The sequence below is a fragment of the Rhea pennata genome, chromosome 3 (genome assembly GCF_028389875.1).
Source record: "Rhea pennata isolate bPtePen1 chromosome 3, bPtePen1.pri, whole genome shotgun sequence".
Classification (NCBI taxonomy): Eukaryota; Metazoa; Chordata; class Aves; order Rheiformes; family Rheidae; genus Rhea; species Rhea pennata.
Window position 1 is genome coordinate 54,931,747 of NC_084665.1, and position 26,678 is coordinate 54,958,424.

Below are 26,678 nucleotides of genomic sequence, written 5' to 3' on the forward strand. Positions count from 1 at the left end.
AATGCTATTTATCTGTCTGGGACAGGCAGACTTGGTACTCTCCCTGACATGCTATAATTTTTTTCCCTAGGCTGTCATCATGGTGGCTTTTTCACCCTTCGTTTATTAAAGGTTAAAGGCTGTTGATTGATCATATAATGTAACTCTAGTAATTGAGAGAGAAATGTGATAGTTGAAGGAAATGGGAGGTGATCAATAACTTTTCTGTTGTGCTCTGACACTTAACTTCAGCCTGTAAAAACTTGCAGCAAAATGAAAGCATTAAAGCAAGTTGTTACTTGAATGTTTCTGCCTTAGCCAAAGCTGTAGTGCAGATGCTGCTCTACTGGCTTCAGCACACTGGCCAGTAAAACTTATTTCACTCCGTGTAAACTACATGGGTATAAACAAAATTTATTTGTCTGTTCATTTATACTGGTTTCAGCAACAGCTGTGCAAAGATGATTTGCTGGTGTAGTCATCACCTTAAACTTGTGCTCCTCAAGACCCTGCTTTTGCATATTTTCATAGTGGAGCTGCAGTTGACTGGCGTGCCAAATGTGCCTTCTTAAAAAGTAAAGAATCATGATTTTGAAGTCTTTTAAATATTTGCCGTCTTGGGCTGGCCTGTGTAGACAAGAGACTGCCAAACACCTACATTTTAGTTTGCTTCTGTGAATATATAAACTATATAGGGAACTAAAACACTGAATACTGAAAAAATTTCTGTTCAGTGAATGAGTTGTATTATTGCATCTTGTCCTGCAAAGCAACTGCTAGGTATGGCCACTTGGTTGTTTGACTGAGGTTTTTGGTTTCCTGCGTTGTCCTCCACAGTGGAGAAGGTCAAGAACCAGTGGGACAGTACCCAGCATGGTGTGGAGGTCCGGCAGCAGCAGCTGAAGTACATGCTGGCTGACAGCGTGCAGTGGGAGGAGCAGAGGCAAGAAATGGAGCACCTCATGGAGCAGTCAGAGATCCGTCTTCGCATGCTCCTGCAGGCCTCCAAAGAGATGCTTGCTAAACAGATTGCAGATAACAAAGTAAGGCTATCTGTATGGGGTTTTGTTCTTCTTTAAACAGCTTCCCCATATGCCTTTTTTCCGCTGTCCCCACTAGCTCCTCAATCTGTGTAGTATAAGATTTAATTGTAAAATAGATTTGGCAATTCTTTCTCCTTTGGGGGAGGAAAGACTCTAAATTCTCTCTTTTCACCTCTCTCCCCCACCTTTCCCTGCCCTTTCTTGTCCCCTCAGCCCTCTAATCAGATTCTCTGAGAATTGTTTTCTGGGGGAGAGAGACAGGTGGCATGTGTGCATGTAGTAGGTCTTCCTTTAACATGTATAATTAAAGTCAATACAGTATAACAACAGATGAATGATCTTATGCAGAAAATTTGAACCTCAGAGTGATAAAACTTTATTTATGTGATCACAGAATATAGTGTGTGTTACTGCATAGAGACCTATTAATGGTGGTCAGTAAATCCAAGGATGGACCAAGATATAGAAAAATTATCCTGAATTTCACTTCTGATGGGTCCCTTGGACATATTTAACTTTTTCACAATCTTTACTGCTTATATCACAGCAAACCTGCTGGGATAAATCAGTAAGTCTGATGTCCTTTGTTCTGAGGGCTATCAGGAAAAGGACAGGCTACAGGAGCCACAGAATGGGAACAGGAGAGAGAAGTCAGTGAGGAGGGGCTCTTATCAGTGCTACAAGGAACAGGGCTATAAAGGAGTTTAAAAAAATGTATGTTTATTCATGGAGGGATAGGATAGGAGTGCAGCTGGATATGGAGAGAAGTGGAGAGATGCGGTCATGAGAATCTGTCACTGAACTATTGCCCTGTCTTAGTAAATAGTAAAATTGCCTGCTTTTCATTGTCTTTATTTGAGCAGGAGATTGGAAATGGGCTATTAGGACTGTTTGCTTTATTTCTTAAGTGAAAGCTAACTTGTGCCTGAACATGCACAGGTTATGCATGAACTTAAGTTATAACTGAACATATGCATAATATAAGATATAACTAAACATTATATATTTTTTCCAGAGTTAGAAATATATGAAGAATTTGTAAGGCTGAGCCACGTTATGAATATCCTGCTACAATAAGTGACCATATTTGATATTTTTCTTCATTTTAAAAAGAAATTAAAAAAAAATCCTGCTTCACACTTCATTTGTGTCACATTTAGCTGGTGGTTGTATTGTCATTCGCAAAATTTAAACGTATTCGTGCTACTAAAAATATGAAAGCACTTTTTCTTTCGTTATTAGTAAAACACAGAAAAAGATTTTTCTAGCCTTTGGCAATTCTGAAAAACATAATTTTTCTCATTTGTGTTTTGATTGGTTCATTGTCAGAATGCTAGTTTCTAATAGTTGTTTTAAGAGGGAACATATTCTAGATGAGATATATGTACATTTGTTGTAAAAGTTTTAATAATACTATAAAATGCACAATATGTGAAATAGTTTGGTATTAGTTTTGCTCATGTATCTCATTCTGAATTTGTTTTTTAGGTGTTAGTTCAGGATTTGCATAGAGGTGACATCACAGTAGCTGCGTTCAATGATCTTTCTAATAAACTTCTTCGAGAGTATCGAGATGATGACACAAGGAGGGTGAAGGAAACCACTGACCAAATGAATACTTGTTGGGTTAATCTGAACCAAAGGTAATTATGAGCTTTCACAGAATAGTTAAGATTGGAAGATACCTCTGGAGAGCATCTAGTCCAACCTCCCTGCTCAAACAGGGTCACCTGGAGTGTATTAGACAGGATTGCATCCAGGCGGGCCTTGGAGATCTTCCAGAGAAGGAGACTCCACAACCTCTCTGGGCAACCTGGTCCAGTGCTCCGTCACTCACAGGGAAGAAATTCCCCCTCACGGTCAGGCAGAACTTCCTGTGGTTCAGTTTCTGCCCATTGCCTCTTGTCCTGTCACATGGGACAACTGAAAAGAGTTTGTCCCCGTCCCCTTGACACCCTCCCTTCAGGTACTTGTACACATTGATAAGATCCCCCCTCAGTCTTCTCTTCCCCAGGCTGAAGAGGCCCAGCTCTCGCAGCCGTTCCTCATAGGGCAGGTGCTCCAGCCCTCTGATCATCTTTGTAGCCCTACGCTGGACTCTCTCCAGTAGATCCATGTCTCTCTTGTCCTGGGGAGCACAGAACTGGACACAGTACTCGAGATGAGGCCTCCCCAGGGCTCAGTAGAGGGGCAGGACCATCTCCCTCGACCTGCTGGCAGCACTCTTCCTTCACACTATATGTAGCTGTTTTTTAAATGATAGAAATAAAGGATACAATTTCTGTATATTAGTATCTCCTCTCTGTATACTTAAAATTTTCTGCAGTGTTTAAGGTTTGTGTAAATCAATAGTCAGTTACAGTGAAGCTGTTCTGAATTTTGCACGATGCAGATTCCCACAATTCACCATGGAAGGCTTCTAATATGACTGCCAATGCCTGTTTAAAAAGAAAAAAAAATAAAAACAAGAATGGTACCTTTGTATTTTTGTGCTTTTGATGTGACAGTGAGTTTTATATGAATGATTTCCTGGTTATTTCCATTGAGAGATGAGTAACGAGACAAAACTTTATTTGGCTCCTACATTGTGATGATTTGAGATAGAATAAAATTGTATCGATCTCTAAATGTTTTGAGACACCTAAGATGGAATTTTAAAGGAGTAAAAAGCTCCATTATTATTCAGTGTGATATACATACCTTTTTGCTATTTTTTCAGAAACCTTTCAGTAGACTGTGGGAAAGGCTTTGGCATATGATAAGCCTTCCTTAGCTTTTTCACTTTTGCTCTCTAAAGTGGGTCATAGGGATGCACTCATCTCCTGATTTGGTTATTTCTGATCATTCATTTGCATTAAGATTGAGGACTGGAGCATATTCTGCATCAGATCCTCCTCCCCTTCATCAGAATAATAATTTTTCCAAAATATCATTAATTTTATCTGGATTTCTGTCACAATGGCATCTGGGGATGAAGGAGGAATTTGATGGTGAGGGGAAACAGATGCTTTTTGGGTTGGTAATAATAGTAGGCTACAGATATTCAAGTTCAAACTTCTTGGTGTTTTTGTTAGAGGTAGCATAAAACTTCCCACCCAACTCAGGACAGGGGGATCAGAAAGGACTCTGAAGACCCCTGCCTGGATCCTCTAACTACTTTTGAATCTGCTTAAGAAAGTCTGGAATAATAAACGCTTGCTTTCTATTGTGTGTATCTGAAGCTTCCCTGTCATTACTAGGGCTACTATTTTGCAGCCTGTAGTGTTAAGAGGATACATTTCTGTTTTGTTTTTAACTAATTAAGAGAGCTGTTAAAGGAGAAGTTGGGAAACTGGTGGGTAGTGGGAGTGTGGAGCTGCTCAATATAACTTCATGGGGCAGCATAAAATTAGGAGATAGTGCATTGGAGGAACTTTTTCAGGGAAGTGGAGGCTTTTATGCTTGCTTTGATCACATTAATTATAAATTATAGTGAAGTATTTTATGCTTTGCAACATGAAGTGATGAGGCTTAATTCCAGTGATGGACTTCAGATGGACAGGGATTGCACATGGAACACGCATAGGGTGCCATGGCTTCTATAGGCATAGATATGTATTAACAGTAAAATACTTTAAAATTCCATTTTATTCTGGCAATACCTATTCCTGGAGAGTGCAGGAAGAGTCTTTAGTACTTCACCTGGGAGAATCACAGTCCTTAATAGCACCTCAGTAGCGCTATCAGGAAGACTGTAGCCATGTAACTTGAAATTGAAGCAGTTCATTTTAAAAACATCAGCTTTAAGGAGATAAAGCACTTCTGCTTGATGCAGTATAAATTGAATATGCTATCCAGTGGCTATTTGTGTTTCATTTATATATTTCAGAGGTGAAACTATAGTAATTTCCTCTACTTTTGATGCCTCAGAAGTGGATTATGATTGTCCAGATTGTCCCACATGTTCTTCATGACTCTTCCTTGATCCCACATTTATGTGCATTGCAGATTTTTAGTTTATATCTGAAATATAATTGGGTAGAACTGCAAGCTAAAACAGTGCTAGGAAACTTAAATACTAGAGATAAAATTTTTGTTTTTCTTGGACATGTCTTTGCTAACAGAATCTGTTTAGACCTTTTTGCCTGTCACCAAGTTAAGTGAAGTTGGCTGCATTTGTTTGGGGCTCCGTAGGTTCTCCTCACATTAATTCTTACCACCTAGAAAGACCTTCTCTCCTTTGAGAATGTTCTGGTTGTATCTGATTTATTTGAGAATCTGAATCATCACTGTTGGCATGGCAAGTAGTCTGTCTGCAGTACAGAACTCTCCGTCATCTATTTGTGACCTTTACTGGAATGAAATAAAAGTATTTGGGTCTGCTCTGTAGAAATGTTGCTAACTACTGTCACACAGATCCTTTTTTACAACACTCGTGTAACCTAGAACATTAGTTGTAAATCTTTTAATTTATGCTACTGGAATACAAATGTACTGAATGGAATTATTTTCATCTTTAATTCAGATGTCATGACAGCAGCAGGACTGTTAAAGGATTTAATTCTTCCCTTTAATTTCAGCTAAACACAAAGTTTGAGATATGAAAACTTTAAGGCTGAAGACAACATTCTTGAATGAATGTTACTAGGTATAATGTTCAGGTTGTCTCAATTCCTGTCTAGTGCATCAGTACTTACACTTAGAGATCTGGGTCACTTTTACTGTGTTTCATTCTTTGGGGCTTCTCTGTTTCTTTGAAGGTCACCTTTATTTTCAGCCTGTCCTTCCTGTTGTCACTCTTGTTATTCCACCTTTGGCCTTAGTCCCCTGCTAGGAAAGAAAATCCCTGCAGAGGGAAGAGGGTTTTGAAGTCAGCACTCCTGCTTTTATTTTGTGGTGTATAGGAGTGTGTGTGTGGTTCCTTTTTTTTTTTTTTTTTTTTTCCCTCCCCCTCCACTCTCTCTTCTCCTCTTTTTTAGTATATTAGCATGTTCCAATTTTTGAGGTGCTATTTTGTTGTTATTTTAGACAATATATTTTATCAAACAGTCATCCTGAACATGCTTTTATTTATTTATTTCCCCCCCCCCCCCCAAGTGAACAAAGCATTCCAGAGCTTCAAGTCAGAGGCATGAATGAAGGCTTCTTGCCCTGTCAGTCCTTTACTAATGGCCAAAGTTTGGGGAGCATGAAGTTAGAATGAATGATTCAAGCAATCTCACTTTGGATGAAGCAATGATTAAAACATGGTATAAGCCCAGTAGTTTCTAAATTTGGATTCACAACACTCTGTAATGTTGCAAATAGTATCTTGAAAATTCACTTGGTTATGTTAATATTTAAGAATGTAAGCTTGATAGAATTGGGGTTGCATCAGATTTTCTTACTGCTGTTGAAGGAAAACAGCTTTTCCTTACATCTATCTTCTGTTATAATGTGCTACCCACACAGAACTAAACTACCCACTTAGAAACTTCCTCTTGAATGATACCAAACACTCACAGCTTCTTTTTTTTAAAAAACACTTTTAACAACTATTGAAGGTCTTGATTCTGAATACAGTGAGTCCGTAATACTGCTGAGCAATACTGTCACCACACTGTGAAAAGTAGAAAAGAAAATGAAAGGAGAATATGAGAAGGCAGAATACAAATAAATCAAGGTTGTTTGGAGAAGCTTGTTCATTTTTTTCAAAAATATCAAATGCTGAGTGTTTTGGCCTCATTTTGTTTGAAAATAAATATCACTTTGCCACTGAAATCTTATAATATGGTTAGTGAGTGAACTCCAAATAAAGTTGAATTTCCTAGTTACTTAGTAACAGCATTCCAGACATTAGCCCTGATAGAGGCTTCTCTACAGTGTGCTGGTGGGACAATTCCCTCCTTTTTTGGAAAAAGGGATACTACTGAGTGGTAGCCTCAAATGAATGAAAACCAGCTTGTCATATTTCAATTGATTTTTAAATTGATGATTCTTAACAGTTTTTCATATATTTCATTTCAGTGACAAGGAAACGGTTTTATTATGCAGAGATATAATCTGATTTTTTTTTTTAGGAAAGATGTTTGCATAGTTGATTACCAATAATGAAAGACTTAGATCTTAAAAAATCCTTTACCAAACAAAATCTTGTATGATCATCTAGCTGGAGATCTTTTGACTGAAATTCCTTTTTTAAGAATGTTCTGTTTGGACTAGATGATGTTGACTGATAAGATGGTAATGTAGTATTCAGTATGAGTGGTAGTGACAAAAGTCTTTGTTTTTAGCAGAGTGAATTGTGAATGACTTTTCATTCCTTAGCACTTTAACTAGTACATTATATGCTGATATAGGGAACTGTTTCTGCTAACTATAAAAGAAAAAGCTCCAACCCCTCAGTCCTTTTATTCCATATGATGTTTGTTGATGAGGAAGAGCATTCACACATGGGAATAATGCTTCTAGCAGTTGGAGTAGTGTAAGTCCATGATTGTAGTACTAGAAAAACTAGATTTTTAATGAGTAACTTTTCTTCCACATGCTTTTAAAAAAGAACTATGAAATATGTATCTAGCTAAGAACATCTGTGGAATGCTATAGATATAACAATCACAGAAACAGTGATATAAATAATGATAAACTGACAGATGTATAATTTCTAAATGAAGAGAACTTTTGGGTTTCTCTTTCAATAGCTCAGCTTGTGATACGTGTAATGTGTGATGTTACAGAGGAAAATTCTGATTCTTGTCTTGTTTTCAGAGCTGTTGATAGGCAGAATTTCTTGGATGCTGAGCTGAAGACAGTACAAGCTTTGCACAAGGATCTGGAGAGCTTCCTCAAGTGGCTTCAAGAAGCAGAGACAACAGTAAATGTTCTTGCAGACGCATCCCAGCGTGAAACTGCTACTCAGGATAGTGCTTGCATAAGGGAGCTTAGAAAACAGATTCAGGTAAGAAATTAAATAATGCTACTGTTGTTATTTGCACTTCTCCTCCTTGGCAAATGTTACGAAGGTAAGCTATCTAATAGAGTGGAGAGACCTGCAGCCTATTTTAAGGTATTGAAAACAGCATTTTAAAAATCAGGAGTGTGAAGGTAGCAGCTTTTTCTTGCCAAGGTTTGAAATGCATAGTCAATGCACATCTCTGGTCATCAGGGCTCTTAAAAAAAAATCCCTGGCAAGTGACTGTATTCAGGAAACATGTATCTGATTAAACCGAATCATACCATGTGATTGTCCAACTGAACAATTTAATCAAATTTCTTCCAGGGAAGTACAGGCCTGGGAGGTGCTGTCTCCTTGTCTTCCTTATCTTTCCTGCTTTCCTCCCTCTATTTTGCCAGTAACCTGAGAAGTTGTGGTGCTCAGTTCACCTTTCCACCCTTTCCTACTATTGCTGCCCAGCAGCTTCTGAGCTGAGCCTTAGTTGGCATACAGGCCACAAAGTGTGGAAATCGTAGAAATAACTGAGTAGGAGATTAAATGTTGCCACTTAGGGTCCTTTCTCATGTGTGGACACCTTGGCTCATCTAAAATGAAGGTAATTATTAGAAGGTAATTCCCTTCTCCCAGTCTAAGAAGCACAGACCATTGAGGATAGCTGGAGTACATCATCAGCTATCCATTCCTCCCTTTCCAGTATGCCTCTTTGAGGAGGCAGAAGAGGGGAGAGAGGGAGGAACTGAGTTTAGTCTGCCTTATTGAGGGAAGACAACAGTAAAGAATGTAGGGACCTGTCAACTCTTCTTTTTTAAATTAATATATTTGGGCCTGTGGCAGGAAAAGACTGCACATCACTGGTTAAAAGGATTTTCAGTATTTTTCTGACACATAAATGTCCTGTTTACATGATGTGAATGCTGTTCATGTCTCTTCTTTCTCCTGAATTGTTTTGCTGCATTTTTTCTCCTTCCTCCTCCTAAGTGTTCTAATGCATTTTTCCACTTTGATTAGTTTGCCTCATTATTTAGTATAGTTATTCTCTTTCAATATACACAAATCGAAAGGTTGGATTAGCTATAGAAATTCTGCACTCTGAGTTTGGGGTAATGCTTTTCATAGTCTAAATTCATGGAGTTTAAGTAGCTTTTAATGAATAAGTGTGGTACTATCAATAATGCTATTAACCTGAACATGTCTACATCAAATGCTGCATTTTATTTAAATTCAAAGTGTTTGATCAGGCAGTTCACTAATTGTAAGGGGAGAACAGTATATTGTGAAGTCTTGAGTCTGTAGATGATGTGTCACTCACCAACTTTTATGCGGTTATCAGCCAGGTAACTCATCTGTAGAGATGAGACTTCTTGTGAAATGCTGACACCAGTCTGTAATGACAACACCTAGAAGTTAATATATTTACTTTCTGTTGGCAACAATAAAAGTAGGAGTGCTGGCAGGACTAAAATGGGACCACAGAAAGCTAATAGCATGTGGCAGTGCAGAGTATAAACAGACTTATTTCTGCATTACCTTGCATTTTGTGCAGTCAATTACGCTGGAATAAAGCTTTGACTTTGCAAAACACTACTGTCCACTGTATGCAGCTGTGAAGGACTTGGGCAATTTGGTCGTGGAAGATTGATTGCCTCCTTTGCTGTGCTGCAGGTTGGTTTATTGTCAGACCTGTGCTATGTGAAGGTAGAACAGCTGGGCAGGAGTCCCTGCTGCTCCATGGAGAGGTCTGTAAGCCTCTATATAACTCATATTCTTCACCTACTCTGTGACTGTGCACTCTTCTATACATTGTGCAGCAGAAGAGCTGTAATCACTTAACTTGGCTGTGAATTTACATAATATTGTGAATAGCTTTTTTTCAGTTACCAAAGTTGGGAGAGCACATGTCAGGCTGTCACAGTTCAATGGCTTCTGAAATGAACTGTATCAACTTCTTATACTACTTTAAATCTAACCAAAAACTTTCAAATCAATGCACAGACAAGCTCTCAAAAAATCAATGTTTCTGTTTTCAAATATTTGTTGAAATGATCTTTTTGAAAGCAAATTGTAAAGAAAATTCAAGCCCTCTCCCCTGCAAGGTTTTAAGATTAAAACTGATTAAAGAAAGAAAACTTCCTGTTCTCTCCTCCTCTTCCGCAGTATACAGTAACATTGTTCTTTGTTGTTCTTTGCTAAATACCTGAAGAAACACAGCTTCTAAATTGAACTGATTGCAAGAACGATGTAGAGCTTATAACTTCCTTGGCTCTATAGGAAGGCATGCCTTCCCCCCTCTCTGCCCCCCCCCCAAAAAAAAGCCTTAAGCATTGAGGAAGAAGTTTATTTACCATATTTTCAGGCTGTGATTAAATCGTAGGTGAAATATCTGCTGCACACAGACAAAACATGATGGAATATATTTTGTTGTTATACGTCATGCATATTCAAAATAAGATCATCTGTTAAACAGGCAGCTTTGTGTGTTGGGGGTGGGGGGCTATCGTCCATTACGTTGTTGGGGTTAAGTTGTTTGACTGCAATGCAAATCATTCTAGAGAGCCAGGGATCTGCGGATTGTCGAAGCCTTGTTTTGACTTTCACTGCTGCTTTCAAGGGTAAGAGCAGTACAATGAAAATAATCCTAACTTTCAGTTGGGTAGAAAGTAAGGGGTTTTTTTGATTGTTTGTAAGCAAGGAAATTCATGATTATAGCACCAATCTTTCTTAAATCGTTCAGTGCCTAATTATTGCAGAGGACTTCTTTTCAGGTTACTGTCAAAACACTCTGGTCTGCGTTGGACACCGTGTGTAAAATATGTAGCAACCACCTACAAGAGGTTTAAAAACTAATTTGAAGAAAGATGCAGAAACTGTGAACTAACAAACAGTAGAAAGTAGTGCTGGGGTAACGTGAGTGAAGTTCTTTGCCTACGGGTGTAAAGATATTATTCAAAATAATTTGAAAGCTTTATTTTAGCATAAACTCAGATCAGCCTGATTAGTCCTGGACTACTTATTTCCTTTTGAGTTACTGCTTGATTCAAGCTTGTATATTGGCAAGGAGAAAGAGCAGAACTGAAAGAAGAGAGGGCAGGAGTGGACTGGACCCTATTACATACAACAAAGTTTTGAGCTCTTACTCTCCTCTCTCCTAGGTTTTTGCCAAGAATGTTTATTAACAGTACATCAGCTAATGTTGATAGGCCAGGATTGGAGGGAAAGGAACATAGTTTTAGTGAGAGAGTAAATAAGCCAAAAGTAATTGAGTATAGGGGAACAGTTCAAAGAGGTGGTGGAGATGAGGAAAGAATGAGGCTGTAGAGGTCAAGAATACACAAGGTGAGATTTTTAAATATAGAATGAAGTGAATGCCCTTGATACTATGTTTGGTGCTGGAAAGATCAGAGAGAGAACAGTTTACAAGGAAAGCAAGTTTGATGTGAGATCTGGTATAAAAATTGACTAAATTCTAAAAATGAACTGGGAAGATAAGGATGAGAAGGTTGTGCTAACAGAGAGTTGAATAGGAACATATTTATGTAGCAATGTACACATTAAATAATACGATTACTTGGAACAGTCTCTTTAGATTTCAAACTTATCCAAAAACCTCTTGTTTTAACTTTATGATATCATTAAGGAGAAGTGTTTAACTTAGGAGCAGGTGACTTTTATTTAGATCTTTATTCAGCTGATACTTTAAAGTAAAGCTGCAATAATTATCATCATATCCTTTGTCTTGTGCTATGTATTTAGTTCTTTTTGTGAAAACAGTGGCTTGCATCCTCTTCTGCAGAGCATTCAGTCTTGGAACATAGCTCACAGATGTTCCTTGTTTTCTATCTGTTCTGAGGGGCAAGTAATACATATCTATTAGCAATCCTAGGGCAGGGGAAAGGGCTCAAAGCCTCAGCTTGAGAACACAAGTAGTAGCTTCATATTTTTCTTCATACCTGTTGATGTAACTTACTACAGGATAGGATTTTTATTTAGTTAGTTTTACATTCTATTATAGAAAGTGATTATCAGACTTGGTGTTGTTTCCCTTTGGGATCTTGGTAGCTAGAAGCTGTGTTAATGCACCTAATTAGTTTATATGGTGAATGTCTTTCCTTTCTCATTAGACTGTTTATTAAGATGAGTTTGAGAAGATCCAGTGGGGTCTTGGTTTTGATTGATTTTTCAGTAATGCTGTGATGCATCTTATCTGTGTTGAGACAGTCAACCTCTCTTTTACTCTCTGTTCTTAATGCCTACTCTGTTGAAAATGGCCTCCCTGAATGTTTGCTCTAGCAGGCCCTCTGATACACATTAAAATATATTCATCGTTAGCACCTTTGGGAGTAGTAAGAAATAGCTTTCTGTGGTTATGCTGCAGTATCACCACACCTAGGGGTATGTTGGCTGTATTACACTGAGAGTGCAGAGCTGGTAGCAAAACACTTTCATGTTCTTGAATGTCCTATTCTTATGTGGCTTAAACAATAATGCTCTGTTATGGGAAGATGTTAGTGCTCTAAATTCAAAGCTGCCAGAAAAGGAGTGGCACAATTGGATGCATTAAATTTGTCAAAATCCAATTCTTTCCTAACAAGTCATATAGGAGAAGATTCTAACTGGAAACAGCTCCTGAAAAACGTTCCCACTTTGTGGTGTGAGTGAGAATCCTTTGAGATCTCTTTGGCTAAACTGGCTTTAGGAGAGTTTTTGTAAGAGAGAGGTTTACCCCCTGCAGTTTTGCCTTTTGTATTGGATAATCTAGCTTTAAGAAGTGCCTGAGTGTAATTTATTAGCCTTTAATGTATGGCTGATAGAATTAGGGCAGGTATCCCTTTGCTCCTCTCTCCAGATTTATAACAGTCTGTTGTTCACTCACTCTACAGCTCTGCCAGAGCTGCATTTAGAGTGAGAGCGAGAGCATCCTTTTCCAGAGTGAAGGAGCAAATACTCAGTCTCGATAAAAAGCAGCTGCTACTAGGGAAGAACAACGGTTTGACACATTGGAGCTGTCTTCCTGAAGGAATTTCTTTTTCGTTTCTGCAGCTTTAATGTTTAAATTAATAACCTTTTCTGGCTGTTCAGTGCACTCCTGAACGGTGGCAGACACTCGGCTGCTCAGCAACTTCATTTACTCCCTGCACATGTAGAGCTGAGCAGTATTGGCTAGAATAATCTGTGAAGGTTTTGAAGGTTTTTTTGTGTTTTTTCTTGGGGTTATTTTGTGAAAGAAACTTATGCTCTATCAATGTCCTTTGCCTTTGAATCGTATAAAGCCTGTAGCTCTCAAAAGCAGTCCTGGAAGAGAGCATGCTCAGAAAGCTGGCAAATCATTGTCCAGTGACCGGGAGGAAATGATAGTTGCTCTTCATTTATAATGCAAATTCTGAGGTGTCTTCAGAAGTGTGGCAAACTTAAAATGATGGCTGTGGTGAGAACGTCTCTGCAGAAAGTTGTGGTTTTGTTGCATCGTTTACAGAGGATGGCAGTTTCTTCTCCGCGTTACCAGAAGCTTTGTAAGGTAAGAAATGCAAGACCAGTATCTTGAGAGTACCTAAAGCTGACTCTCTCATCTTTTACAGATAACAGGAAAAAGTCAAAGGGGAAGATGGGTGTCAAAAGTATCTGAGCTGTATAGTGTGTTTTGTAAAGCTGAAATGTTCTATGGTTTGTATTTTGCTGAAGAATGCAATATATTAAAAAAAAAATCATTGAAAAATATATAACTGTGTAATTGACAAAATGCTGCCTTGCTACCCTTTGAGTATGTCTGGAAGGAAACTGTTAATATTCAATTACCTTTTGTAAAATATTACTACTTATTTTTATTATTATTTAAAAAAAAAAAAAGGTTAATTCTTGATAAATGCATTCCTTTAACTCTAAGGCACCCATTGTGCAGAATAACTCTGTTTTTCTTCAATACCCAATGGTTTTACTTTTGAATTAATGAAACTTTTTATCAGGAGTGCGAGCTCAGCAGGCTTAGTATACAGCCAGGTAATTTTGACTTTGCCTGCCTGTATCTATAGAGTTCTTCCACAAAGAAAAAAAATGAGAAAAAGCTGCATGAAAAACATGTTGACAGTCTGCTACTCATATTAATATTTCTGTTATCTTTTTGGAGCTTTACACCAAGACTATATTACAGTTTCATATCTTGTGCAGGTACAGTAGTTGAAAAATTGATTACAGTGGTAATGATCTAAGCTACCTAGTGAAAGTCTTTTTTAACCAGGTCAATCCATTTCCAGATGTAAAATTCAGATGTGATCTATAAAGTGAGTTAAGACTGTCACTTTTGTTGGTGCCTGTGTGAAATGGTCATGCAGTGATGTGTTATTGGACCTTAATATATGGATACTACTTGTGACTTTGTGAAATACAAAATTGAAGACATTCAGCTATATGCTGACATTATCTTTTTTAAAAAAAAAAAAAAAAAAAAAAGAAAAGAAAAAGCATGTGACTGTCTTTGAACTTTTTTTTATTCTTGCTGCTTCCAGTACTTTAAAACTGCCTATGTGTGTTGATGAAACTATGCCTGAGTTTGTGTACAAGGTTTGTAAACCAAAGTGCATGACCATGCTCAGGAATGTATTCTTTGTTCCAATGGAAAAGCAAATGCCTCTGTAACTAGTTGTATTTGCATCAGTCTGAAATGTGTTTTCCATTATGAGCAATATGAAAATGAAACAAAGTAAAAGACTCCCTATCTCTGTGGTAGAGTTTGAAAGTAAGAAAAGGGTATAATGTAGTATCTGGTTTATAGTGTTGAAGTTTATAGAGGAAGTTATGGCATTCTTGGAACAATTACTATTTTCAGATGATTGTTTCAACGTGCTGCTGTTTACAAAGCTATAGAAAGAGGTGTATCTTCATTACAAAAAAAAAAAGAGAGACTAGCTAGTCTGATGTGTGCATGCAAGCTATTTTAATAAGTATGCCTCTGTGGTTCTTGTCTTTGTCAATTCTATCAGTAAACAACCTGTTTGATTTTGTGAATAAGATGAATCTTTGTTATTAGTGTAAAGACATAGTCATTTTTATTTGTATTTTCAAAATTACTAGTAAAGTATAAGTGTATTAAACCTCTTTAGTTACATTTTTGTATATAAACTCTTTCCTAACAATGCTTTTCAAATAAGAACTATTTAGTAAATCTCGCAGTAATTATTATCTGCTAATTAGAGTGAAAATCTAGTAAGTGGTTGAATACCTAATTTGCTGAGTTTAAATCTACCCAAGGATAATAAAAATCTTCTCAAAAGCTGTTATTAATATATATTTTCTGACTGAGAAATCTATGCAGTGATAGCCTTGGGAAACTTTGTATAGCTTACAGTTACACTTCCGTTCCCCCATCCCCCCAATTCCTTAAAAAGTCATACAGTTCGATGTTTTCAGAGGTAGTCTGCTACTCAGTTTAACTGGAGGTAGGAGTGTTGGTCTGTCTGTGGAGTCAAGTGAGAGACACTTAGAGAGGGGGAAAAAAAGGAGTATTTTACAATCCCAGGCACTTCCAGCAGGTGTCAATGTAAGGCAATGATATATGGGAGTTTACAGATGGAAATGTTAATGCTTGGAAGAGAAAATGATATGAAAATTACAAATTATAAGCAACTCTAAAATCCTTACTTACACTCTATTTCAATGTTCTGTATACTTGTGACTTTTAGCATTTCACAAGTTTGTACTTGTGAACTCAGTACATACATGAATATATTCAGTTCTGCATAAGAGAAGTTATTTATTCACTGTTTGGGATATGAATTGTCGCACCAGGTACAGAGTAGTTGCTTCATGAACTACCATCTAAATGTTTCATGTGAAGTGTCTTCTGAAGCATAACACTGCCAATGAAATAAACGTTAAAAAAGTGCCAGTGAAATAGTTACCAATTCATGAAGTTGGAGTGTTTGCCTATTTAGGTGCATGACTTATGAAAGAATAATTTAGGCTTTATTATAACCTTTAGTGGGAGAAAGTCATAATTGTTTCTTTTCTTTTTTTTTTTTTTTTTTTTTTGGCAGCTTGGTGTAACAGTACCTCAAGATTCGAAGTTTTTATGTCGCAAATTTGTTAAAAGCAGAAACAGAAATAAACCTTTTGTTGAAATAATGGTTATTGCATTGCTGCGAAATAGAAAATCCAAGGTTTAGGATATTTCTTTCAATTATTTTTTTGTTTTCACTAATCTATTTATACTGAGATGAATTTTTGCCAGATGCGACTTTTTACTGACTATGCTGTATGATTTTTCTATGCTGAAATAAGTGGTATATCAGGACAAAATTTGTACACTTAGCAGCCTGTTACCAGGACAGTGAATATGTTTTTTCACTTTATCATTAACAACTTTGTCCCTTAACTCTCATAATATTCTATGATTCCAAAAGAAAGAAACACGAAAATAATATGTTGTCAGGGTTGTCATCCGCTCTGCTTTTGGTAACGTGCGATTGTTCTTTAAGGAATATTTTCTGTTAGGTGTATCCAGATAGCTTGGACAAGAATGAATTTAGATGTTATTGGGAACAAAAAAATTCATGGTAAGCTACAAAGTGACAGATCTCTTCTGAGAGACCAAAACTACAATATTCTGTATGAAAATGAAATAGAAAATTGGGAGACTTTCTTGAATTTCCCTGACATAAGCAAAGAATAGTACATCTCTGTCAGACAGATAAATGATAAACTTGAAATATGTATCCTGTTGATGGAGCTTGACCATGATATTCTTGAAATAAACTACTAGCATGCAAGGTAATCTGTTGGAGGACAGAATGAGAAAAATAGCTAGTAGCTAGAAGAATATTTTCTCATTTCTTTTTTGATGACTTGTTCAGAGGAATGCCCTCTTTTAGGGGGAGGGGGAAGGAATCAAGAGCAAACAAACCTCTTCAAATAAAATATCTGAAATCTCAAACCTGATATGACATTACTCTTCACTCTTGAAGTGACATACGGTAACTTAGGTGAGTTATTGGCTTCCTCAGCTATGAAGAGAAATGATGTATCAGAAACAAGTATCTTGGGTTTTTTTTTTCCTTTTTTTTTTTTTTCATGAACACATAGTTTAGAAATGCAGTTCTCTTGTTTTTCTACTCTTTTATATCTATTGGTATTATTAAATTTACAAAGCCACAGAAAGTTAAAAACACAGTGAATCCTTAGGTCAGCCAGACTCCTCCTTCACTGTGACACTGGTGTTTGCCTTCTGAATGTAATTGAAATAATGTTGAATTCTCAAAGTAGCAACTTTTTAATATTAAATTTTGAAAAATGTGAAGGTTCACACTTGATCAAATTGAGGTATAAAATAGAGGTAATCAAATGGGGTGAAGAAGAGGTGCAACAGCAGCAAAAATATGAATTTTTTGGACAATAGCACTGAACAAAACTGTTTTTGGAAGCAGCTTCTGAAGTAGGTTGCCATATTAAGTTGCTTGCTGGTTGGAAAATGAAGCAGTGCTTATGTCATGAAAAGCATTGCTAGATTAGGGATTTTTTTTTTTGGTAGACAAGAAAGCTGTGTGTGGGCTGCTCGCTACTGTTCTAGTAGCGTGAGGGACATTACAATAATTGTAAAAATAGTTAGAGATTCTTCTGCAATGTCAAATCTCTAAAACAGAGCCATAACATAACTGAGAGTCAAACTGGTTCCTATTATCTGTTTAAATATGGTAAGGTTAAAAAAAATGCAATAGTGTAGACAAGACTGACTCTTTCAAAAGAGGAGTCTTGATAAATAAATAAATCTAATGAGCAGCATCTTGTAATGATGAGTTTAGGATATACTTTTATAGAAAAAAGCTGAGAAATGTATGTGGTAACCAGTCTGCCCTAAGACAGATTTACATTGAATTCTTGTTTGTTTTGAATATGAGTGCTTAGAAGAAGCAGCATCCATTGTGAATTCATGAGATACTGTATGTGAATGGATGGTGCAAGGCATGTCTGGGTGCGTGGCGAACATGAATGGGGTTAATGCACAGCTGCAGAACTTAAAATCATACAAGATGGCATGGTGGGGTCACTGACAAACTGACTGAAAGGACTGGAAAACTCTTATCTTTGGAGAAATGTGAATACCCTAAGAATGCATATAAATCGATTTAAAATGGATGAGGTGGAAATCTTTTCAGATATGAATTAAAAGTTGGAATGGTGAAAACTGGTGATTAGAACATTGGAAAATATGGGCATCTGGAACTTTAAAGAGATCAAAATTGATTTGTTACTGACATTTACTATTGAATAATTGTGGCAACTACAGAAGGAATGGAAGGCTGAAGGGAGACTTTTTTTTTAAAAAAAATTAGATTAAAAAAAAAATGAAAGAGGTGAATGCTGGAAATACTATCCAGTAAGACTTAACTTCTTGTTAAAATACTGGAGGAAATACTGAAAGTAAGAGTAGAGTATTTTTAACTGCAGAGGGAAAAAGTGAGTAGTAATAAAAGGTATTTTGGAAAGCAGATTAACAAAAAACTTGCTTTTTCGATAACTACAGAATAAGAAAGATTGGAATTAATTTGGAGAAGGGTATAGAAAAGCATTTGATACTGTGCACTTTTCTTAATAGTGCTATTAAGAAAAGAAAACTGCTTTTGAAGCAAGTTACTGAGGTTGAAAACTAGGTAGAGGTTGTAAATAGTAAGGTGCTGTGCATTTGTAAGGGCATTTGGTATAGTTGCTTATGTCTTATTTGACTTCAGATTACTTACAATTTAATGACAAAGATATTTATGCTGAACTTGGAATAATTTTAAGCATTATTGTATCATAAGACTGAAAATTAGAAACAAGGGCAACAAATACAGTTGGAAATATAGCCGATATGAAAAAAAAACAATGCAGTGGAATTTATTTTCCATTGCTCCCAAATGGCAAGTGACTATTCAGTGGTTCAGTGAAAGACAAGGACAACCTGGGGCTTTGGTGCATAGGTAAAGTGTCATTAGTTGCTAAATGTTAGTATGTTATGGATTGATTCCCATTGGAATACCTTTGGGGGGAAAAGGGGTGCAATCTGAGTATTTTTATATTTTCATAAACTAGAGAGAGATTTGAGATCCTAAGAACAGTCAGGGATAAGAGAAACAGTGACTGTCACAGATGCAGAATCTGGTCATGATTTGAGATGGGGATGGAGTGTCTCCAGTTAAGAATGTAGGAAACAGCTGAGAGAAACAGGCAGGATTTCAAGAAGGAAAAACTTATAGGTGAAGTACTTGGGAAGCCCTTTTAGTTGTGAGATTTAGGAAGCTATCACATCTTTTCCCAAGAAACCATATGTCCTCAGCCCATGAGGAAAATTATTTAGCAAGTCCCCCTGAAAGCCATTTCCAAGCATACAAGGGCAAGAAAATGAGTGTGCAAAGCCAGCATGGATTCAACAAGCATGAATTGTGCCAGCCCAACCTGATTGCTTTCCAGGACAAAATGTCTGTCTCTTTGGATGAGGTGAGAGTAGTGGAGATCCTTGATCTTGACTTTAGCAAGATATTTGACACTATGTCTGATAGTTGAATTAGGGAAATATAAGCAGGGTGGATTAACTACAAGATGGGTAGAAAACTGCCAGGGCCACTGGTGTTCTGAAGGATTGATAACGAGGCCTGTGCTGTTCAACATTATCATCAATGACCTGGATGATGGGACAAAGCACCATAAAGTTTTTAGAACAGCAGCAGCAAACTTGCGTCTTTATAGGCCAATCTTGTTCCGTAAAGCATCGGTACAAGCTGAGGATGGTCTGGCAAGTGAGCAACTCTGCAGAAGAGGGACCAAATGGGTCTGCGGGACAGGAAGCTGAATGTGAGCTGGTTGTTTGCTCTTGCGATGATGAAGATTAACCACATACTGGGTTGCATGAGCAAGATCAGAGCCCGCAGGTTAAGGGAAGTGACTGTTCGCTTCTCCTTGGGGCTCATGAGGTCAGGTCTGAAATACTGCGGTCAGTTTTAGACCCCCAGTTCAAGAGGGAGGCTGACAAACTGGAGCGAATGTAGTGCAGAACCACCAGTGTGCTGGGGCTGGAGCCCTTGGAACAGGAGTGGGAGGATAAGAGAGCTAGATTTGTTTGGCTTTGTGAAGAGAAGGCTCATGAGCTTCCAGATGTTGTCACCACCTAGCTAGTGGGTTGTCACTAGAGAGGAGGGAGCAAGACATTGTTCAGACAATTTTGTTCAAGACGTGCACTGTGAAAGGACAAGAAAGTGGGGAAAAAAGTGGCAACATGAGCACTGGACATAAGGAAATCACTTGCGCCCAGTGAGAGTAGTCGAGCAGGCTGCCCAAAGAGGTGGTTGTATTTCTATCTCTAAAGACACTCAACTGTGTTAGGATAAGGTCCTGAGGAGCCAGACCTAGCTTTGAAACTGGCAGGAGGTCTGACTGAATGACCTCCAGAGGTCTTCCAGCTTGCATGTTTCTATGCTTCTCTGTGCTACTGCCCTATTACTAAAATGGTCAAAACTATAGTGCAGCAGTTTTCAGCTGTGACTGTGTTGCCTGCTTTCTCTCAAAAGCAACTTCACATGTTTACCCTTACATGAAAAATTCTTACTACTCAGAGTTTTGATCTTAATCTGGGCTTGCTGTGAATTAGCTGTATGGCCACAGCAAGCATTCATTTGAGAATCCTTTTGCTGTAGTGGGAACAATATGGTACTGTTGGGCTTTGGGTGTCTGTCTGAATTTTGTGGTTATGATGAGAAGGTATTTTAACATACTGTTAAAAAAAAATCTTGTGATCTCATCCTAAATTACTTATTCTTGCATTTTCATATGTTATTTTCGAAACCTATGAAGAAGGGAGTGTGCTAACAGCCCCTTTCAGAGAAAGATTTTGTGGATCTTGAGTGATAAAACTGACGTAAAAGTAAACATTTTGTTTTGCCTTGTGTCTAATTGTGATCGGTGCCAAATGAAACTGTGCAATAAATGAATACTTTATTGTAAATTCATTTTTTTACGGTAGGCTATGCTCTCTAGTGCTCTGTGAATGTATCAGGCTTCTGTAGATACGAAACTGTTTTGCTAAGGAGAGGGAACAAAGAGAAACAAAATGGAAGAGGACATAAAGCTTTGTAAATTCAGTATTTTTAACTGCTGCACAAATCATTCCTATTTGCAGGCAGAGTGCAGCTTAAGAGGAGAAAAGATTGATTCTAGGATACAATTTTTTTTTAATAGCATTTCAGTAGTATTTTAGAAGGGAGGAAAGGAAGAGAGAGAGGAGGTGGGTGAAATATTTCAGGACATCCTTTTAGAATTCTCTTAGGTTTAAAAACAAGTCTGTTTTTTGAGCTGAAAATATTTTGCTGTTGCAGCAAGAATGAAAATGAGTATAAAATATGGAGTAATTTATTAACGCATGAACATAGGATTAATGGGAAAATTGACTTTCATGATCTTCATGTGTTTACAAGAGCTAGATCAATATTTGATATATGAGACCATCTTACAGTAGTATTTTACCACAGTGCTTTTTGATTGCTGTCATTTTTCAAGGAGTAATTTTTTCTCCTTCTCTTTCCCATGGGGCTTAATTACCCTGCCCAAATTCATGAAGTCCTGAAGCCGCTGGTGCCCAGTGTAATGCTTTACCCATTCCTTTCTTGAGAGTTGAATGTCATTTCTGTCTTCTGCCTCACGCAGATCATTAGAGCTTATTTTTGAGAAAACTACGCTCACTGCATAGCTGGAAAAGCAAACAGTGTTGTCTAAAGCTGCTCTGTAGCTAGTCATCAGTAACTCTGGAGGAATTCTGCAGTCCATTTTGCCATTCCCTCTATTTTTAATTTAGACAAAGTGTTATGAGACTTTATGTTCTAAAGCTCTTCTGGAAGCTTGCGATTGAGTGTCCACTGATACCTGTGTGGCTCTGGGGATGTCATGTTATGTTTTCATGGTGGATATTCTTGATGTAGTTTGCTGCAAAGCATTTTACTTCAAAACTGAAGTAACTAATGCAATACTGCATAGGGACATAATTGAGCATGAGTGGAAGATGTCAGTGGCTTTTCTGATAACTGATGTGCTGCTATGCTGTGCTGCAGAAAGTGATTCTTCAAAGTGGCAGTGGAACTGTATTACCAGTGATTTCTGGTGTATGGCAAACACAGTTGGTGCTGTGACTGAAGTGACAAATCCAAACGCTGCTGATGCTGCAGATGTTCCTTGGTTGCTGATGAGCACTGTGTCTATGGGCGCAGGCTTGTGCTGGTAGGGGAATTACTGGATCTTCTGTGTTCATGTTTCAGATCTCTGATGTGAGGAGATCATTCTTCTGGGGGAGAGGCAGACACTTTGGTGTTCAATGCTTATTCAAATCTTGGCATTTCTGCTGAGACTACTGACCAATTAGCGCTAATTGTGCTGAGGTTTGTGAATTGGTCTTGGAACAGTCATCTGAGGTCACTGCTTTCTGTCACCTGCCATTTTAGGATTCAATTTGAACATTTTTTTTCTCTTTTAAGGAAGAATGCATTATTAACCCTGAGCTAATCAGTCACCCTTCATGTTTAATTTTGAATGTTCCATTTCAAACACTAACTCTCTTTGTTAATACTCTTCTATTGTTTGCTACAAAGAAAAGTATTTATTTGCTACAGGTTCCAACACTGCAAACCACTTGAAACAGATTTTTTTTTCTCTTGCTTCTTTCTGTTACTGAAAGCACAACTTAAAATTCTTTAGTTAAAAGAAAGTTACCCACTTCTTATTATTCGAGTTCCTCTGAGATTCTTAGCGAAGAGGCATAATTAGAGCAGCAGATTACAAAAAAACATCTTCCCTCTCCTCTGCTGCCCAGCATACATTTGTTGTTTGGAAGAGGGGAAAACGGGCCACAGAAGGAAGAAAGAAAAGCAAAGCCCCTCTGAACAGAATTTTGCCTCTTGGCTATGTGTTTGCATCAGGAGCTAACAGCAGTCCCTCAAATACTGAAATAGCTGTTTATGTTTGCAGGCTGTTTTGCTTTTAGCATCTCAGTATTAGGCTATATAATTAGCTCTGAAATTTCCTCCCATAGCCCCCATACCTGTCCTTAAGAATAGAGTCTGAAACAATTCAGCTGTTTATCTATAAGCAATCCATTAATTCAGGTAACTGGATTGTGGAGGTTTACCATCCCTTAAAATGGAGGGTTGTGCTTTATAATTTGCATAAAGGCACTTACAAATGCAAGTGGGAGAAGTAGCAGAGGGGTTTTTGCTTAAGAACTTGGACATGAAACATGACCTGCCACAATCCCTGTGTTTGCCCAAGTGGGCATGACAAGACGTTCAAGTGGACTTGGTTACAATCTTTTAGAGTTAGAAAACAATCAGATTCTATGATTTTTGATCAAGGTTGCTATCATTTTTTCTAATGTTTGTTCTGTCTTAAACCTCTCTTTCTTTCCTGTATGATGGAGTTCTGTATTACTGGTAGCAGATTTCAGACCTCTCAGGCATTATGGGATGTGCAGAGCACAACAGTAGTCTTAGAAAAGGATGAATGTTTCCTCTCCTTTCGTCCTTTGGAGGGATGTGGGACCCACCTCTTTTATAGAAGGAAATTTACCCTCTGCCAGCAAAATCCGGGTACACTGATACATGTTTTGTATGTGTTTCTGATGACAGTTACATAATTAAATCTGAGCCAAGAGCCTAAAAAAAAGGACGTTCTTTGAGTTATGGTGCCAATTGTTGCTTACTGTTAAGTGGAAAAGAAAGCAAAAGAAATTAGATTTTGTGATTCTACAGAAAGCTTTGGAAATTGTGATCAGGTTTTTATGCCTAGCAAGCTTTATCTTATGAAAAAAACTCCCATTTAAACAATCAATAGCTATCTAAATATTAATACATTTGAATGGAAAGATCTAAAATGCAGACTAGTTTTCTATACTTCTTTTATGCTTTTCATTTTTGAAAGTAACCTCATAAGTAGAAGATATCGTCTAATAGTTATTTTTCAGCTATGAATTAAAAAAAGATGTGGTAAAGTATCAAGGAGGGTTGATTTAAAATTTAGGGCAGGACTTTATTGTGATGTTGCCGGTAATGACTGTAATAGCAGGTAGAGCTGTGGTCTACTTGTATAATAGATCAGCTAGCTGAGCTTGTTAATGGCTGTTGAGTTATTCTTGTGTCATAAAAGATAATTTTCATTTGGGAACATGAGTGGTTGTTGCTATGCTTACTACTTTGCTCAATGGTAATGATTAATAGCGCTTTTCAGTGGCATGATTTTGTACTGTGGCTGAAGAACTGTTTTTTCCACCTGTCTGTCCACAGCAAACCTCTGTTTATCTTAACAGATTAGTCAGTTCACACTAGATGAGACGTGAAAGAACTGTTAAGTGGAGAGTTCATACAAAAAGTAAACAATGGAAAAAGAGGAACCTGAATGAAAGATATTTTTGAGTAATGAATCTGTGGTTAATACCGTGAAAGACAGATGAATTTAGGAGCAAGCCAGAATTATGCTTCAGTTCAAGATGACTACATTGGGTTAAGTATATTAACTTTTAGTATTCAGTGTCCTTAATCAAAACTTAGAGGCAGTTTGAAGATGCAGGTAGTGAGCAAATACCTATTTTTAACACTATTGAGGTATAATATTATTGAGAAGGTGCATGTTCCTTGAGAGTTCAAGTTGGTTATGTTGAACCTTGATGATATTTTAAAGAATGAAAGGAATTATGGGGTAAGCAAAAAATTAATAACTGGAAACCAGAAAAGCGAAACTTTGTGATAATTGTGTTATTTTTGCATATTTAATACTTGGCTGTCAGCATACTTCTAAGTCTCCTGTGCTATCACCGGATAAGAGTTGCTAGAAATTTTGTCAGTCTAAATGTAAACAAGGTACAGATGTTCCTGGAGATGAGGATTAGGGACCTGTTAGAAAATAAAACAACCTGAATGTTATGGAATTTTTAGGTTGCATAAGGATGAGAAATACAAGAAGATAAAAACAAACAAAACCCACAGCCCAAGGTAAAGCTACCGAAAAATCAGAATTTCCACACAAGACCAGTAGAAGTATCATGAAATATGGTTATATACAAGCTTTTTGAAGAAAGCATCAATGAAGACTGTAATATATGTAGAATTATCAGCTTTTTCTTGTGTGAAATCAGGAGAAAAGAAACTTAGTTAGTAGTTGTAATGATACTCTCTGAATGGCAGCTCTAGAACAGGATACAATAAACATTTTAAACAGAAAATGGGGAAGGTATAGGAATGCTTTAAACTGCATCTTTTTGAGGCTTAAGCCCAATTGCATAGAAGATGTGGAAGGGAACTGTGATTTAGATCATCTTAGAAAGCCCAGGGCATAAAGCTAAGTATGATCATTTGTCTTATTTAGCATTGTTTGATTATAAACTATGTCTAGATTTTATGACTGTTTGGTACTGTCCCAGCATCTTTGTTAGAGGCAAGTCTTTGGCAATGATATTTGTATAAGTTGTGACTGGGGGGGGGGGGAGAAAAACAGCTTTGGAAAGAAAACAGTTGGCTTACAATTATACTGATGGAATGAATGTTGCCTCACCTAATGATGATTTCTTGGGATGGTTTTTGTTGTTAAAATAAACATCCTGGGAAGTGGAGCATTGGCCACCAGTCAGTATTGTTCTTGGAATCATGGGATTTCAGTCTATGATGAGGCCTATAACACTCTTGCAGACAGCATGGCTGGTGTGAGTAAAAATCATAGAATCAGTCAGGTTGGAAGGGACCTCTGGAGATCATCTAGTCCAACCTCCCTGCTCCAGCAGGGTCACCTAGAGCATGTTAGACAGGGTTGCATCCAGGCGGGCCTTGAAGATCTCCAGAGAAGGAGACTCCACAACCTCTCTGGGCAACCTGTGCCAGTGCTCTGTCACTCTCAGTGAAGAAATTCCCCCTCACCGTCAGGCGGAACTGCCTGTGCTTCAATTTCTGCCCATTGCCTCTTGTCCTGTCACAGGGGGCAACTGAAAAGAGTTTGTCCCTGTCCCCCTGACACCCTCCCTTCAGGTACTTCTACACATTGATAAGATCCCCCCTCAGTCTTCTCTTCCCCAGGCTGAAGAGGCCCAGCTCTCGCAGCTGTTCCTCAGAGGGCAGATGCCCTATGAAAATGTCAAAGACAGTAAGACATGTAGAATAGCATGAGTAGGCACTGTGCTAGAGAATGGAAAAAAAGTGACATGGCCAGTCACTGTAGTACTGTCCATTTTGTTTTTGTGATGCAACATTTTAGTAGATGCTCTAGGTGGACACTAGATTTTCTTCCCCCCCTGTACAAAACTCTTCAGAGAATAGGCTGACTCTCTACTATAGAAATGTTAATATCACTGCTTGAGAGGAGTTAGAGACCAGGCTGGGTGAAATAACTGAACTATGGAATTTCACGGTTGGCAGAGCCAATCTGCTGTGACTCATAAACAGGTACTAATGTTGTGTTCATTTGTAGACCTGTCCCTTCTCATCTCCTCAGCCGTGGAAGTTCCTCCAATGCAAAGTGAAATGTTACACTTTTGATACATCCCATTTCAGACTTCTTTCTTAATATGTCTCTGGCTGTTTCAAGTGGCAAGGCTTGTATGAGTTTGTACAAAGTAGTGAGTAAAATTAAAAATACCACACCTTTTTGTTCCATGTTGTCTTATACTGTAAATTTGTACAGATGTAAAGGGTATCTTTGTGTGTGTATATAGGAGGCTTGAAATGAAGTTTCACACCTGTCACATGGAAAATGAAGTATTC

The 26,678-nt window shown here is 37.7% G+C and overlaps 1 protein-coding gene across 6 annotated transcripts in view; it reads left to right on the forward strand.

Annotated features, from left to right (window-relative positions):
* UTRN (utrophin) overlaps nucleotides 1-26,678 on the forward strand; it is a 405,882-nt gene that overhangs the window by 161,353 nt on the left and 217,851 nt on the right. For all 6 annotated transcript variants that reach the window (XM_062572341.1, XM_062572340.1, XM_062572342.1 and 3 more), the window contains 3 exons: nucleotides 817-1,022; nucleotides 2,511-2,665; nucleotides 7,749-7,938. In XM_062572341.1, the coding sequence (XP_062428325.1) occupies nucleotides 817-1,022; nucleotides 2,511-2,665; nucleotides 7,749-7,938 (551 nt within the window). The remainder of the gene's footprint in view (nucleotides 1-816; nucleotides 1,023-2,510; nucleotides 2,666-7,748; nucleotides 7,939-26,678) is intronic.